The following is a 16,212-nucleotide window of genomic DNA, read 5'->3' as shown; positions in this document are numbered from 1 at the left end:
CCAGTGTTATATATATATACACTGTTTTTTCAGTTCTTTACGACCACTGGCGAACATGAACAAACATACCTCTCAAACCAATCACACACCCTGTGGGATCACAACAAACCTATCACAAAATGAATCATAGGTGCACAAAAGTAAAAGCAAGAGTTCCCGCCTCGGGACTCGGCTCAATAAAAACAATGAGAGGAAAAGACTAACGGCAGACTTTAGCCACCTTCCTGCGAGACCTTTGCCCAAATCAGTCGCACCTTCCAAGCATATGCTCGTCTCCATCCCCTCTGACCGTCCACATCTAGTTTCCTTCCACCTCACCCTCTCCCTTTTCCAGGTGTTGCCGTGGCGATGAGGGGAGCCACCTGAGGCCCGCACCTGAGTGTTAATTGCCGTGTTGGCAGTCTCTATGGTAGCAAAGATAAACAATGTGCCGGGTAATGTATCGCCATGGTGATGAACTCAGAGCAGCTCCTAAGAATTGTAAAAGAGGTGGTTCACCTGAACAGATTCTCGGGACGAACCGACGACTGATCCGAGGAGCTGCATGACAACGTGCAAAACGCTGACGGGGATCTTTGTAAACACGCTGCCATTTATTTGTTTTGATGTGATTAACTGTTATTGAGTGACCTGCAGGGAAATAGTATTTAATAAATAACCACGCTGCCAAAAAGAAATGATACCAACCGTTGGCACTTAGTCAGGTGTTAATATTGAATTTAACGTTAACATATTTACAAATTGCCTCCCCAGCGCTCTCAATCCCCCCTCCCTCCTCCTCCCTGTGTCCTCTGATGAAAGACAATCACATCATTGAGCAGAGAAAGATCTGTGCAGATGAAGGTCTGCATTCCAGCGCTCCACCAGTCCGACCCGCTCGCCCTCCAGCATTCCAGCCACAAAACTTATCAACATCCACCATCATACTCTACCCTGCACTCTAAGATACTAGTTACTACTCTTTTACACTCTTTTATTCTTTATTTTTCTGTGCTGGATTCGGCTTCAAGTTTTCCTGTTTATGCTTCTCAGAGTTTTTAAAAAGCTTTTGGGCCTGTTTCACTTAACTTGTATAATTTATTCTGCTCCATTAAACTGATCTATTCACTTCATGTCTCCTTCATACGTCCGTTCTGCTTCCATACCATCTCCCTTGTTCATTCATTCATTCATGCACACTCACTTATTTGTCCTTCACTCATTCAACAATATGTGTACTATCCTCCCAAGTTCATGACTATGCAGCCACATTCCCCTGTACATTAAAGCATATGTGCGGCTGCCTCTGCCCTTTGACCCTGTGCAATTTATTTACATTCCTGGTCCATGCATACATAGAGATAGTGAGAGAAACAGACCCAGTGAAACAAAAATGAAAGACTGTGTCAATAACAGTTGAACAGGGTATTTCCACATACTGTCCAGAGGTAGACAGACCACGCTGGCTCGACTCCCTCAGAACTGAGTGACAGAGACACAGAGCAAACAAAGGTGCAGCTGTGATGAAAATGTATTTACAAAACTGTGATATACCATAATTCTGATGCTGAAAGTGTATGTTTCTTAGGAGACTCCACATACTGCCAAAACACCTTAAATAGCTAATGTAATATACACATAATATATTTGTGTTTGGGGGACTCTCATTACCTCTGTGAAGGAAGTTCTGTTTTCACCAGTGTCTGTTTGTTGGTTGGTTTGTAGTATTGAAGTATTGAACTGATTTACACTGATGAGGCATAAGTCAGTGAGGAATCTATTAAATTTAGGGGCAGGTCCAGATCATTTATTGTGAAATTAAAACTTTTTCTCTGAAGTCTGTATGTTGCTTAGCTGTGCCTTGGTAGATAATGTGTCAAATCAAGTTTTTGTGTCCCTGATCCCAATCTGAATCCACTTTACTGAGCTCTATCTGTGAAAAGGAAGCAGCAACGATTTTTCACATGAAAATTAGTTCAGAAGTCAAATGTAGAACTGCTCCACTTACTGCTCCTCTGTGGATCTGGAAACGTTTTTTCCATGTCAGAGAAAAAAAAAACGAACCCTGACGATGTCATTGTTTTGCCATCAGGGTTTTCAGCTTGTTCACTACAAATTTCTAACAGAAAGGCAGTGTTACAAACATGGGCATTTATCAGATATAGAGGCTCTGACAAAAAGATGCTTCCAAGTTGCATTATGGGAAATGTAAGAACCAGCATTTTGAAGTTTGACCCATACCAGTGACAAAAGGTCAGGATATGTGGGTTTCTGTTGTATTTTTCCCCAAACATCATGGCAATGGAGGACTAAATACCAAACTGCTGGAGAACTCTAGCTTTACAATCCAAATACATTTTGGCGGCTGAACAGATTAACTTGTTTTGTATATGTTCCATATCATTTGTATAAGTTGGGTTTGGGTGTGACTGAGGTAGCCAATGGATGTTAATGCTAACGTTAGCTGTGTAGCAATTGCAAAACTTGCAAATAGCTCCTCTGATGGACCACTGGTGTAGAAACTGGGCCCTTATATACAATATACAATACAATCAATCAGAGAAATGATTCATCTTGATGCCACTCCCACTGATCAGCCCTGGACAACAGTGTCTCTGGTGCTGTGATGACTTTCTTTTATTTACATGTTGAGCCAAGACGACTTTCTCAGTGGTTGTTATTCCAAATTTACTATAAATGCAGATTTTTTTGTACACGAGGTCATACTGGAACCTGCTTGCATAGACCAGGTGTCTTTAACACAAATGCTCTATGTTGTATAATAAAAGTGACAGAGAAAACTGACACGGGCAATAATTGACATTTTAAATTTGACCTGAATTTGAGTTTAGTCAAACTGTGCCATTTTCACCGGGGTAAAGCACTTACAAACACTGTTTCTGAGGAGAAGCAATCAGCAACTAATACAAACCAGTTTAATATGTTGACGGTGTAAACAGCACCTCTGTTTGAATGTTAACCTGCTCCAAAACACACATATATGTAAGCCTCCACACACACACACACACACACACACAAACTAGAAGCTACTGTCTCGCCACCTTTCACCTCCTGCAGATTCAGTTCCAGCAGACCCTCCCCCAGTAAACCACTGGTGTCTGCAAGCAAAAAGCTCTGTGACACCCAGTCCTGCCTTCGGTTATCATTGCTTTCTCATACAACCTTGTGTTCAGTGGTGTGATGCAGTGCAGAGCGGAAAATAAAAAAAAGAATATGAGAATAGACCCAAGATTTGATGCCTGAATAGATTCAAATAGCACCGGCTGTTCTCCAAAAAGATATACTATTTTTCATCCGTGCAACAAAGATTTGTCAGCGCTTAAGTGATGCATTTGGGAAATCAGGACCTTTGTTTAGGCGAGCGGGAAAATCTGGAGCTGGAATATAATTTCAAACAAAGGAATACCGGATATAAAAACACCAGGTTGCCCCTTTTCACTGAAGGATATATGTACCCTGACTACTTATGCAGACAAGAAGGATACCGTCTTCCCCTTAATCTCCTGCTAAGGCAACCTCAAACAGAAAGCTGTATACGTCCTGTAATTTGTCCGTCCACCAAGCTCTCTAGATTCCATTCTTACAGTCTGTTCAAACACTTTGTCCTAAATGACACAGCCCTGCAGTGCAGCCTCCCTTTAGACACAGGAAAGTGCAAACTGCATCTCTCTCTGCTTGTTAGGGCTCAATCCTTGACTGGTCTTCCCTTGAAGAATGAAACTAGGGTGCTTCATCTTTATGGTTTACTCTGGCACCTTGAAAAGACCGCATTAGCTTTTAATCATCGAGCTACACCTGAAATTTAAGCCACAACATAGACATAAGATTCTGCTTCATTACGCCCAAATAGCTTCTGATTTAAGTCACACTGTAGAAGCAAAAAGTGGTAGTTTGAGCTTGTTGCCCCATGAAACGTGCAATTTTAGGTAACCACACAAGATGATACTTTAACCATAGTTTTCCTATTCGATCAATAATATAACCATCAGTCGATTCTGCAGTATCAGTGTAACTGAAGACAATGATTCCCCTGTATACACTTTGCAGCGGCAGCTTGCTTATTGCCACCGTCATGACGTCGCAATTACACAACTCTGCAGAGGGCTTTTAATTTGAAACTGGGGACACTTGGTGACTCCAGACTGAGGCGAGAGGGAGAGAGAAAGAAGAGAAAAAGAAAGAGAAGAGAGAGAAAGGTAGAGTCAACTGGCTAATAATAAGTTAGATGAACTATTACTTTTCACTCTGGTCGCCGTTGTACTACGCGGGCGCACCACCCAGGTTCAGCAAAACCCTTCATAGTTGGACTGGCCATCGGGCAAACTGGGAGAAAATGGATGGATGGGAATACTTTATTCATGCCCTATGGGAAATTAAATTGTCCAATCAGATGTGTAGTTTGGTGTAACATAAATAAACTTGCCTTGGCTTTATATGAACAGTCAGGTCACTGGTAATTGGCTGCTTGGTGAAAACGCCATTTAAAGCCATCAGGATAATGATTAATGAACACAATGTGGGTTAGGTTTGACATTTGCAGTTAGACCATGGTGCCTGAGTGGCTGGAGAGGGTGGGAATAAAAAGTGAGCATTATTCGTTACAGCCATACCTGGAGGACAAATTATGCATGGGGCGATGTTTCATTAACTGCTGGAATGTCCTTGTGACCGAAATCTGTCTCAAGACCTCCATTGTCACATTTGACCGGAGTTTCACACCCAGGAGCTGGATGTGTAGTTTTCTATAAATCATTTCCTTATAAATCAACACCATCATTCATCGTCATAACATGAGGTGATGTTGGTATCTTAATGACAAATTTCTGACGTGTTTTCCAGCGCCGCTGCTGCCCCCCCCCCCCCCCCCCCAGGTTTTCTTCACACACCCCGAGCAGGACCTCAGTGCTGAATCACGTCAAAACAAATTGCAATTGAAATAAAAAGGAAAATGTGTGATTAACTTTGCCTTTTGACGATGATTAATGATGGCAAATAATAAAAGGAAAACCACTAACATCTCAAATGCAAACAGCCTGTGTGATAATGTGAAAGTGTGTGTAGGCTGCATTGTCAAACTAAGTTTACAACAACAGACACACACACACACACACACACACGCTGTATGCTCTCTTCAAATCTAATAGAAAATCTCATTTAAAAAAAGAGCCCAAAAGCCAATTTTTTAACATTTATGAATCCAGAGAAGAAAAAAGGTAGAAAAAAGTGCCTTCTGTTTTCTGTTATTGCAGTTGTGTAAATGTTGTGTACCCAGATGCAACCAACACGTAAGAAAGAAGGAACACACAGGCACACATGAGAGTGGGCAAGCCATGTAAATGTCAACTCTGCCAGCACGAGATTTATGCAAACGCCGTCTGTTTCGCTCTCCTCACAAACACAGAGAGAGAGAGAGAGAGAGAGAGAGAGAGAGAGAGAGAGAGAGAGAGAGAGAGAGAGAGAGCTGGACCCGGCTGGAGATTCATCTAACAACAAGCCACGGAAAGTTTTTGGTTTCCCCTCAATTGTCCACTGTTTGTGGCTCCCTGCGTGCTCACTGGGGCAAGAGAAACCAGTTTTTTTGTCTCACACACACACACACACACACACCTCTTGAATCATTCATGATCACCCACCCACCCCACCTCAACCCCTCCTCAGGTCTACCCTATCACCTGTACGCCCTTCCCTGCTCCTCCATCTCATAGATCACACAAGCACTGAGCCTGTGCGTCTCTTTCCACCAGCTCCTCTCTCCCGCCCCTATAATCAATCCTGTCCAGGAGGAGGAGGAGGAGGAGGAGGAGGAGGAGTGGAACAGGGAGTTCCTTCTCCTGCCGCCTCACAGAAACCGCCTTGGAAAGTCAGGTGAGAGGCGATTATTCACCTGTTACCCACTGAGCCAAACACACCTGAGAAGGGTTTGGTTAAGTCGCCGGATCAGTTTTTAAACGCAGTCAATTAACACTTAAAAACCAATTAACCCCAAAAATGTCATTACCGTCTATAAATGAGCTCATTGTGAGGATATTACAAACTGACAGAAGTTTCCAGACGCAATATCTAAAATAATAAAAAGCAGGTCTGTAAATTGTGCCATTTTCTTTGTTTACATAGTGGAAAACCACTCTTTTCCCGAGGGAGCCACAGCCTTGCCTGGGGGCCACTGTTCCCAAACCTCAGGGGCCTCAGGGAAAAGTTTCCGAGAATGATGAGCTTTCAGATTAGATAATGAGCTACTCTTCTGTGTAATTGTGTTTCAGTTGCACCCCCAGTTTCCCACCTGCGCCTCCTCGGTGACGCTCTCTCTGTCCAGTTCCCCGATGTAGTACTGCTCCATCCAGCGCCGGGCGTTCTCCGAGTGCCGGTGCGGGGGCCCCTCCATCTCTGCGCGCACATCCCTTCCCGACCGGCGGAGGATCAGCGCCTCTCCGCCCGGGTGCATCCGCAGGAAGGCGGTCACGTCGTACACCCTGGTCCCCAGCAGCACCCAGCAGGAGTCCTTGGTGCAGTGGCGGGCCACCTCCCTCTCTGTGAAGAACCTGGGGGACGTGGACGGAGACATCCTGACAGCGGAGATGCAGAACTGAGCACAGGGAGGGGAGCAGAGACACCTCCTCAGAGGACCTGTCGGCGGCCTGACTGCAGGGTTCAGCTCTGCCGTTTACACCCAGCGGCTCCGACACTCAAACTACTCACAAGAAGACAGCGACCACAGAGGCGGGGTCTGTGAGGCGTTCAAAGCTCGGAGAACACTGGGGGATAGAAGTTCGTCGCCGTCACAGCAGCCTACAGATGTTTCCACATTTGAAACGTGTAAACAGTCGTCTCTTTGGAGGATTTTTTGTTGCTACATTAATAAAAGTTTGCTGTTTTATAGCGCTGCTATTCACGAGTTTTACGTAGGACCGTGAAGGGTACGCGATTCCTACGCGTTCCCTGAATGCAGCATCGCATCTAGACGCACCTGTTGCAGTGAAATCTGCTAAACTCTTAATTATTCAATCATTAAATTACTGTATATGAGCAAAGAATTATCTTTCGACGTGAAATATTATTTGATTGAGGTTGATTATAAACGTCAACTGAAGAATGACATGGCATTAAAGAACTGCCATGTGATCACTTCCTGATCAGTAAGATAAGGCTCATGTCCACACTCTGAGGCATGTACCGACCGAGCTGCAAAGACGAATACATTCAAATAAATCATTAATAAATAATATAAGAAATAAAAATAATAAGTCAATCTAATTCATTCCCTCTTAAAGTAAACCTCACATCTGTAAATTGGTTTCTCATGACTTGAGACAATGACTTAGTCGAGTTCCTTAAAGACAGGTTCATGCAGCCAGTAATATCAAAATATAAAATATTCATGTCAGGAACAAATTTTATAAGTAACTCTACGAAAACTGGGTCTGGGTCTATTTTCTCACAAAACAAAGGGCGTATTAGTTTCTGCGCGTCTCCGGTTTTATCTCCACCGAACAGACAGACAGTCAAATGCTGCCTTCAAGTGGCGTCGGAAATACTCTCTTCTCCCTTTTTCTTTAACATATATATCAATTTTCCAAGTTTTAGAAGAGTGGTGTTAAGTGGTGTATAAATGATGTGGGCTACCCTGCAAGTTTTTATCTGAATTAACCAAAAAAAAAAAAAAAAAGGCATATACTATAGCCTCAAACTGTGCAACTAGTCTGCCAACGGAATTAGCAGAAATTTCATTATAAAGTTAAAATAAATAAATACATAAATAACTAATTAAATAAATGGATAATGTGAGAAAATAGACCCAGACATACATTTCATGGAAAGTTTTATACACCGTGGTGGACAAAGGAATGTGAATATTAATAATATGCAACTTAAAAGAGACAAACAAACAAATATAAGTGGATCCACACCATGACAGTCGGATGTGAGGTTTCCAAAATGGCAGAAAAACCAAGATGGGACCTTGTGACAATTCAATTCAATTCAATTCTATTCAATTTTATTTGTATAGCTCCAAATCATCATATACATTATCTCAAGGCTCTTTACAGGGTCAGGCTGAGACCTTACTTTGTTACAGAGAAAAACCCAACAGTTCCCACAAAGAGCAGCGCTTGGCGACAGGGGGGAGGAAAAACTCCCTTTAACAGGAAGAAACCTCCAACAGAACCGGGCTCAGGGTGGGGGGGTCTGCCTCGACCGGTTGGGTTTAGGAGGAGATAAAAAAGGGGGGGTGGGGGGAGGAGAGAGGAGAAAAGAGAGAGAGAGAGACCAGGAACAGCTGTGTAGGTAATGGTGTTATCAATAATAATGACAGGTAACAGTGGTTAATAGTAAAGATGAGTAGTGGTGGATCTGGATCCTGCTGCTCCAGAGGCAGAGAGACCTGCAGAATGAGGACAGAGAGAGAGGGAGAGAGAGAGAGAGAGAGAGAGAGAGAGAGAGAGAGAGAGAGCGCCCAGTGCATCATGGGAATCCCCCAGCAGTCTAGCTCTATAGCAGCATAACTAAGGGATGGGTCAGGACATACCTGAGCCAGCCCTAACTATAAGCTTTACTAAACAGGACAGTTTGAAGCCTGATCTTAAAGGTAGAGAGGGTGTCTGCCTCCCGAACCCACACTGGGAGCTGGTTCCACAGGAGAGGAGCCTGATAGCTGAAGGCTCTGCCCCCCATTCTACTCTTACAAACTCTGGGAACCACAAGTTGACCTGCATTTAGAGAGCGAAGTGTCCTATTGGGAAAATAGGGAAGTATAAGCTCTCCAAGGTACGATGGTGCCTGACCATTAATGGCTTTGTAGGTGAGGAGGAGGATTTTAAATTCTATCCTGGATTTTACAGGGAGCCAATGCAGAGAAGCTAACACAGGAGAGATGTGATCTCGTTTCCTAGTTCCTGTCAGTACTCGTGCTGCCGCATTTTGGCTCAGTTGGAGACCTTTTACAGAATGTTTGGGACATCCTGACAATAAAGTCTTGAGGACAAGAAAAATGAAGTCTGACTTTAGGCCTGTCTTGCAAATCTTAGTCATTTATGAATAGAATAGAGTAGAATAGAATAGTACGTGATGCACAATGATACATTGCAATATAATATGGCCAACTACAGCAAAAAGAAATAAGAGATGAATGTGAGTGCAATGTAATATTTCTCCACCCGTTTGAGGTAGAGTGGTGCAGAAAACAGCAGAGGGCAGAAAAGGACCAGAGTGCACACAAAGAAAATGGGTGAAGGAGGAGAGAGGGACACAGGGAGGAGTTGAGTTGGTGAAACAATAAGTGAAATAGGACAGATAATCTCACCTTTATATACTTTTAATTGTTTTTTTTTTGTTTTTTTTGTTATTTCTTTATTTTTTATTTTTGCTTCTCTTTTTACAAAACAAGACGCTGCCACAGTGACATGCTAAATCTTTTTTAGGAAGATGATGAAGTCTAATGAGCTGATGAGGGTGAAAAGGAAACAGCACTTAAGGTGTTGGCAGAATATTTTCACACACACTCATTTTAGTTTTGTATTTGTTGAGATGGGTCATACCTCATTGTTAATAATAATCTTAGTTAATAATGAATAAACTGTGCATCATGATTATGATGATGTGTATCTTTCCAGTGAGTGAACAATAGCTGAGCCCTAGAAGTTGCACCTAATGAGAAGTAATGAATGTTATCAGCTACACGTGTGCTTGACCAGTCAAAATCCCAGCTGACAGAAACCTCTAGGATTCTCTCTGTCCTCTGTTTATATTTTACAGTAAACATTAATTTTATATGAAGTGTTTCAGAACTTTTTAATGCCTAATATGGCATTAAAATTTTAGTTTTTTTAACAAATTAAATTACCGGAAAATCTTTACTTTAACTCCATAGAAAGAAACGAATGAGTAACTGCTAATTCATATGAGACACTAATTGGGAAAATGAACATTAATTAGTTCACCTCCATTTAGCCTATTGTTAAGCATAAGCCAGAGAGTCTTTCAGTCTGTGCCCAGCAGATCAGATGGACATACAAAAATGTGAAAAATGTCTACTTCAAACACACAATTCAATATACATGGAAAGTAATTGTGTTTCCTATAATAAATCAATAATAGATGAATATTTACTTGGGTATAATTGGAGATTTTCCTTCAACTGTCTTTTTAGACTATTGTAAATCAACAACTGTAAAAACTGAAGCAGAGCTGTGGTTCCCAACTTGTGGGTTGGGAAATAAATCAGAGGGGGTCATAAGGTAATAATAGATAATAAATTATATAAGTTTATTTTACCAAATATTCAGATTATTAATCTATTTTTTGCTTTTTCCATGTGAAACACTTTAAACTCAGTGTTTAAAACAGCAAAACTTTGCTCCATTGGACTAGATTCACTCACAGAGGGGACATATGTCCATTATTATTATCTATACATTGATTTTTTCCCATTGAGTTCCTCTTGAGTGTGTTTCGGCCCCTGGATTTGGTTGCATGTGTTTGAACGATGCGTTGAGACAGTAGTGAGTTTGAATGATGGTTTGATATGTTGGCAGTTCAGCCCTTCTCCTGTTTCTTTTCTTTACAGACCAGAAAACACATCAGAGTGACTGCGTCCAATCATCTATTGTCACTTCCCGTCACTGATGTGTAATATCGCACTGACTGATGCTATGAAACGCATCAGCGCATCCCATTGTTCAGGCACGTCACCTTACACTGTGTGACGCCGGCGTCCCTCCTCTCCTGACACAGTCTTTTGTTGTCCACCTGTTTCCTCTCTATCACTGTCTTTTTCCCCTCTTTCACCTCCTTTTGTCATATTTCTCCTCTTTCTCGTCGTCTCCCACTCTTCTCTCTGCCTCTCTCTCTCTCTCTCTCTCTCTTTACCATCAAGCTCCCCTGGTTTTTTTCCCTCATCCCCAAAATTACAGCTGCTTCTAAATATACCCTTCAAAACAAAAGAGTCCTCGGTAACAGACTGCATGTCAGTGTCTGTAACCTGAAGCTGCAGGCAAGTGTGTGTGTGTGTGTGTGTGTGTGTGATGATGTCAGAAGTAGGCGGGGTTATTTTGTGTGTTTTGAAGAATGATTGGCCTGTTGTCTGGCCTGGTCATGTCGATGTGTATAAGAAGGCAATGATTCACATGCCAACAATCATTTCTTTATTTCAGAGCTTTAACGCGCTTCCATGGCAACTGTTGTCCCTGTAAGTATCCGTGTGTGTGTGTATCCGTGTGTGTGTGTGTGTGTGTGTGTGTGTTTGCATGTCTGTCTCAAACTTTAGAAAAGGCTCAGTTGTGTGAAGTGAAGTGCCGTATCATTCATGCAGTGTTAAGTTCTGTTTCAACCGTGGCTGTTCCCATCAGGTAGATGTGCAGGTAAAGGTAAACTCACTGGAGGCGACCTACAGAGCTTAAAGAGTAAAAGTCAATATGGATGAAAGAGGTTCCTCCATCCTTTTACATCCCTGTGCAACTTTTCTATGGAAAAGACCAGTGGAACAATTAATTTGTGAAATGTAATTACAATGTGTTATTGACACTGTAAATATTGGATATGATCAGCTGGTATTGATTTCTCTGCACATGACAATTCAGAGATACTGTAGCAGGTCAGCTATTGTGTGTACAAGTGTGTGTGTGTGTGTGTGTGCATGAGTAAACAACTGTTGGGAGGCCGCTCTACATGATCAAGTGTCGCTCCTGTAAAAGAATCTGCGCAGCTGAATTCACTCTGTGAGATCGATCCTGTGTGTGTGTGTGTGTGTGTCTTGGGTTTCTGATAGAGCAAGTGATTAAGTCTGTGAGAGGAAGACAGTGGCTCGTACGCTAATGAAAATGGTGTGATGTGTGCATGAGTGTGTGTATGTGTGTGTGTAACATTTGAAGTGTGAATAACAGAGGTACACAGCTGTTCTGCTCTCTGACTCTACAGAATCTATTATGCTCCAGTAGATTAACATGTTGGGGAGTCAATAATAGCAATTTGTAAATAAATGATTAGCATTTTATCCAATGATGCATCAGTGATCAGATGGTTTCCTAAGTAACAAAGTTTACAGTGTGAAAACAAAGCAGTGACACTCATCACACAGGAAACTACAGTCATCACTGCACAGCCTGCAGCTACAGTCACTGGTTCATTTGATTCAAACAGAGGCCGGTAGTTTTCTATATCACATACTCACATGACAAATACCGTCTCAGATCTGTTTTATCTGGGCAAACCTACCAGAGAGAAATCATGATATCTAAGTTAATGCATGATTCATAATCAATATACAAAACCCACTGAGGAGGAGCGTGTGGGCACACGTGGAAAAACAGGCTTGATCACAACATCTGACAAACTAATCTCCTTCTCTTTCCATGACCCCCAGTTTGCATCCTGCTATGCCAACGTTCAGCCCCTGCAGCTGTTTGGGAAAGGACCCAGAGGGGCCAACTATCTGTCACTCTTTGCATACCGGGGCCCTCGCTGCACCCCGCGCCCCCGCCTGACATGCCACGCCCCCAGGATGACCCTGCGGCAGATCTGCCGCCTGCTGAAGGTGTTGAAGCAGGTCAGAAACAGAGAGGCTGCTGCAGCTGCTGCTTCCTCCAGGTGAGGAACAATTCACCTGCAACAGCCTGAATCCTCGGCCGGTGCTCGGTGTAGTGCTACAGAAGCATAATGCATTCGCTTCAGAAATAAAATCTGCCCTCTGATGACACTGAAGTTAGTTTCTGATTTGGCAGTTGAAGGGAAAGTGAAGGGAAATCTAACTTACATAGGTGAGCAGCTATATACATTGGGGATATTTAGTTAGGCTGTATGAAATCTCCCTCTCACCCCCACGCCGGGTCAGTGTGTGTCATCCTCAAGCTCCAGAGGGAGTTTGAGGGTTCTGGGCAGAGTCTTAGCTCTTCCTGGGATTGGACTCTTCTGGACAGAGACTTCAGATGTTTGACCTGGAATCAGCTGGAGCCGCTCGCCCAGTCTGGGGGGGGTCAATGCTCATCAATGCTTCCAGCATTGGACCTGGTCCGATTTTGATCTGGACCTGGTCCAATATGGTCTGGATGCAGAAAAAATAGTGAAATGTCCCTTTTTTGCAATTTCACAAATAGAATAAAGGTTTCAAGGAAAATCAAATCAGCATTTATGTTTTAAAGAGGCTCTGGGATAACGTTGGCCAGATTTAACAGGTGTGATTGTAACGGTTTTTGAAATTATTTTAAATGACCCTTTTCTGTATTGTCACAAACAATATAAATGTTTCACAATTGTATTTTTTGTTATTGGTATTATTTATTTGGTCAGTGTTTTGGTCAGTATTGAACAAATCTAAATGTAATTGAATTTGCTGGCTGTGTTAGTAAAAGTCATTAGTAAATATCCTCTGGGGAACACGGGTGTCAGAACTACAGTTTTGAGCCAATCCATCATCTAGATGTTGAGATAGTTTTCTGGATAAGTAGATAAGTAGATTCAACCTGCTGGTGGTGCCACAGACAAAGTCACAGGATCTCCAGGATTATTAGGTTTTAACCTCTTGATACCATGAATATCGGGGCCAAATTTCGTGGCAATACATCCAATAGTTGTTGAGATATTATAGTCTGGACCAAAGTGGTTTCCTGAACAGTTAACCAATGTTGCCACACCGCTGCTAGCATGGATAAAAAATGTTTGATACATTTATTTTATTTTTCATTTTTTAGATAATGTTTTGTTACCCAGGAAATAAAAATCATCACTAAAATCTCATGTGAATCAGGGAATGATGACCTATTTCTATTCTATGTTCAAGTCTAATACAAAAGAGACAAGATTAGAAAAAGTCCACTATTAGGTTCTGGTCAAAAAGTAGAAATGTAATATTGTATTTGGTAAATTATAATATACTTTAGTACTGTTTTAACATTTAGAAACCACTTTGATATTAGAGAGAATAGAGATCATGTGAATGCCACATGAGGACAGTAGTGCCACCAAAAGCTGGACTTGTGACGGCGTTTGTTTGTCTTTGTGTTGTTGTTGCTGTTTGTACAGTGAACTGATGTGTTCGCTGGTGTTTGAACAGACTCACATGTGACTCTGAAGTGTGGAGGAACTGAGATGTTTGCAATAAGCAGTGATTATCAAGTGATAATGACTCTGAGCTGACTGGTGTGGAGAGCTGTGTGTCCGTCCGCCGGGCTGGTTATTACATTATTGATGTATTCAGGGCGGATAATAACCGGCCTGTTTGTGCTTGTCTTGGCTGCCCCACACCGGACTGTGCTCACACCAGTGCTTCTATCCTGCAGGGGCCACGGGAGCCTGCGGTTAATAATTAAATGCTCTCATGTCAGCGCCAGAGCAAACATTCAATCACACTTCCTCCTCTCATTTCTCTGCCTCTGTCTCTGGTTTCTCCCCCTGCACAGGAAGCAGGGGTCTGCATCTCCGACCCCGGCGTCGCCCGGGACCAAGGCAGAGAAGAAATGCACCCCGAGCTGCCTCAGACACAAGCGCTGTCTAAAACGTGTCAGCTGACCCATGAGCCCCGGCTGTTCGCCGCCCAGTTACAGCTCTGACAGTGACATGGGAGATCATCGACAGCAACCCCTCCAGTGGAAATGTTAATTCAGATTATTCCAACTTGGACAGCTTCAGCTCAGCAGTGTGGATGTGAGGATGTTGGAGGATGAAGTTGGCCTGACTGTCAGGGGAGGATGACTGTCCCCAAACATGCTTTAGACAGTGGAGTCTCTCCTGAGATTTTTTAAGAGAAAAAGAGTTTCAAAGGGCTTCCTGCGTGTTTATTCATTTATGTTTTGGGTTGGTTTTTTTTGACTCTTGTATTAGTTTAGTATTTTTTGAGATCCACTTCAGTCTCTAAATCCAGGACTCACATCACTTTAATCAAGGGTACATTCTCCTCCTCTTGTCCTCTTCTCCACGAGACATTTAATGCAGCTTGTTTTTTTGTGTTTTGATATCTTTTATCAGTGAAACCAAGACAACTTTAATCACTTTAATTAATTTGATAAATAAATGTTTGCTCATTGAAGAAAAAAATGTCTGCTGCTCTTCTGTTGATCATTACTGTATTAAATATGTTTTCAGTAATCAGCTGTCATCACACAGAGAAGCTATGATAACATCTGGCAGATGTGCTCACATTTAACTATTTAACTAAATTAAATTTGAAACTCGTTTGCCTGCAGTGATGTTTTTGTGAACATGTTTCTTAAATGTGCAATAAAATTTAAAGAATCCAATGATAAAAAAAAAATTGTAACTGAACATCCACTCTTTGTTTGGTTGAATGGAAAAGTTTTTAATATTCATTAGGTCTGATTGGCAATGACCAAACAACCAATGTGACATCACCTTTTTCCAGCTAAACCACACCCACTTCAGATCCGTTAGAAGAGCACAGAGAGAATACAGAGGTGTCGAAATCTCTCATGTTTTCAAACAAAGGCAGAAAATACTGAATTCATGTCGGACACAATCACTTAGTGGTAAAAAGCTCATTGAGAAAATTCGTTTTTAGGGGATTTAAATGTTTTCTTAGAACAAACATGGTGATACTGATTTGTTATTGAGGGTTTCGAGTTTTCTCAGACATCACAACTTTTAGAATAATCAGATTTAGTTGTGTCAAATCTCTGCAATAACTCACAAACAATACTGAGGCCTCATTAACTGAATTAAAAATACTGGGTTTAACAGAGCTTGGAAACTTTATTTCAACTCTCCAGAGCTTTGAAAATCTACAAACCCCCGTCTGTTGCGAGACATAATTCCTGAACACAATGTTAAAGCAGCCTGAGCCTGAACACAGGCCTTTTCCATATCAGATATTCTGATTTGATATGGTACCAAAAAAAAGCACAGGTGTCATTGTCTCCGTTCTCTTCGCCCAGTCGGCCATGACGGTGTGACAGCGTGCCAGCGTGCTCTGCACCAGGAACCTGAATAAAATACTGCCAGCAATAAATTTATTCATCCCTCTGCTTTTCCTACTGGGATGTGTCAAATCGTCTGCTGTGAACAGGACTGAATATTTAGGTGAAGTGTGAAACACATCTGATCTCGCTCGAGAGCAGAGCAGGTGCTGTTAAACTGGAGTCCATTAGGAAGAGCCAGATCCAGGGTTTCATCCATGCCAGCTCTATAGAACTGGCCTACAAGGGAACTTCATGGTCCTGAGACATCATTAAATAAATTAGTTAAACCTCTGCTTTTCCTGCTATTACATGT

The 16,212-nt window shown here is 42.2% G+C and overlaps 1 protein-coding gene across 1 annotated transcript in view; it reads right to left on the bottom strand.

Moving 5' to 3' along the window:
- Positions 1 to 6,775, bottom strand: part of fa2h (fatty acid 2-hydroxylase) — a 34,407-nt gene extending 27,632 nt beyond the window's left edge. Inside the window, exon 1 of the mRNA XM_071459277.1 lies at positions 6,281 to 6,775. Coding sequence (XP_071315378.1) covers positions 6,281 to 6,562 — 282 coding nt within the window. The 5' untranslated portion in view covers positions 6,563 to 6,775. The remainder of the gene's footprint in view (positions 1 to 6,280) is intronic.
- Between the last annotated feature and the right edge of the window lie 9,437 nt (positions 6,776 to 16,212).

The sequence above is a fragment of the Trachinotus anak genome, unplaced genomic scaffold (genome assembly GCF_046630095.1).
Source record: "Trachinotus anak isolate AG129_WGS33_773 ecotype Australia unplaced genomic scaffold, CSIRO_AGI_Tana_v1 ptg000002l, whole genome shotgun sequence".
Lineage (NCBI taxonomy): Eukaryota > Metazoa > Chordata > Actinopteri > Carangiformes > Carangidae > Trachinotus > Trachinotus anak.
This window is presented reverse-complemented; position numbering and strand designations above follow the sequence as displayed.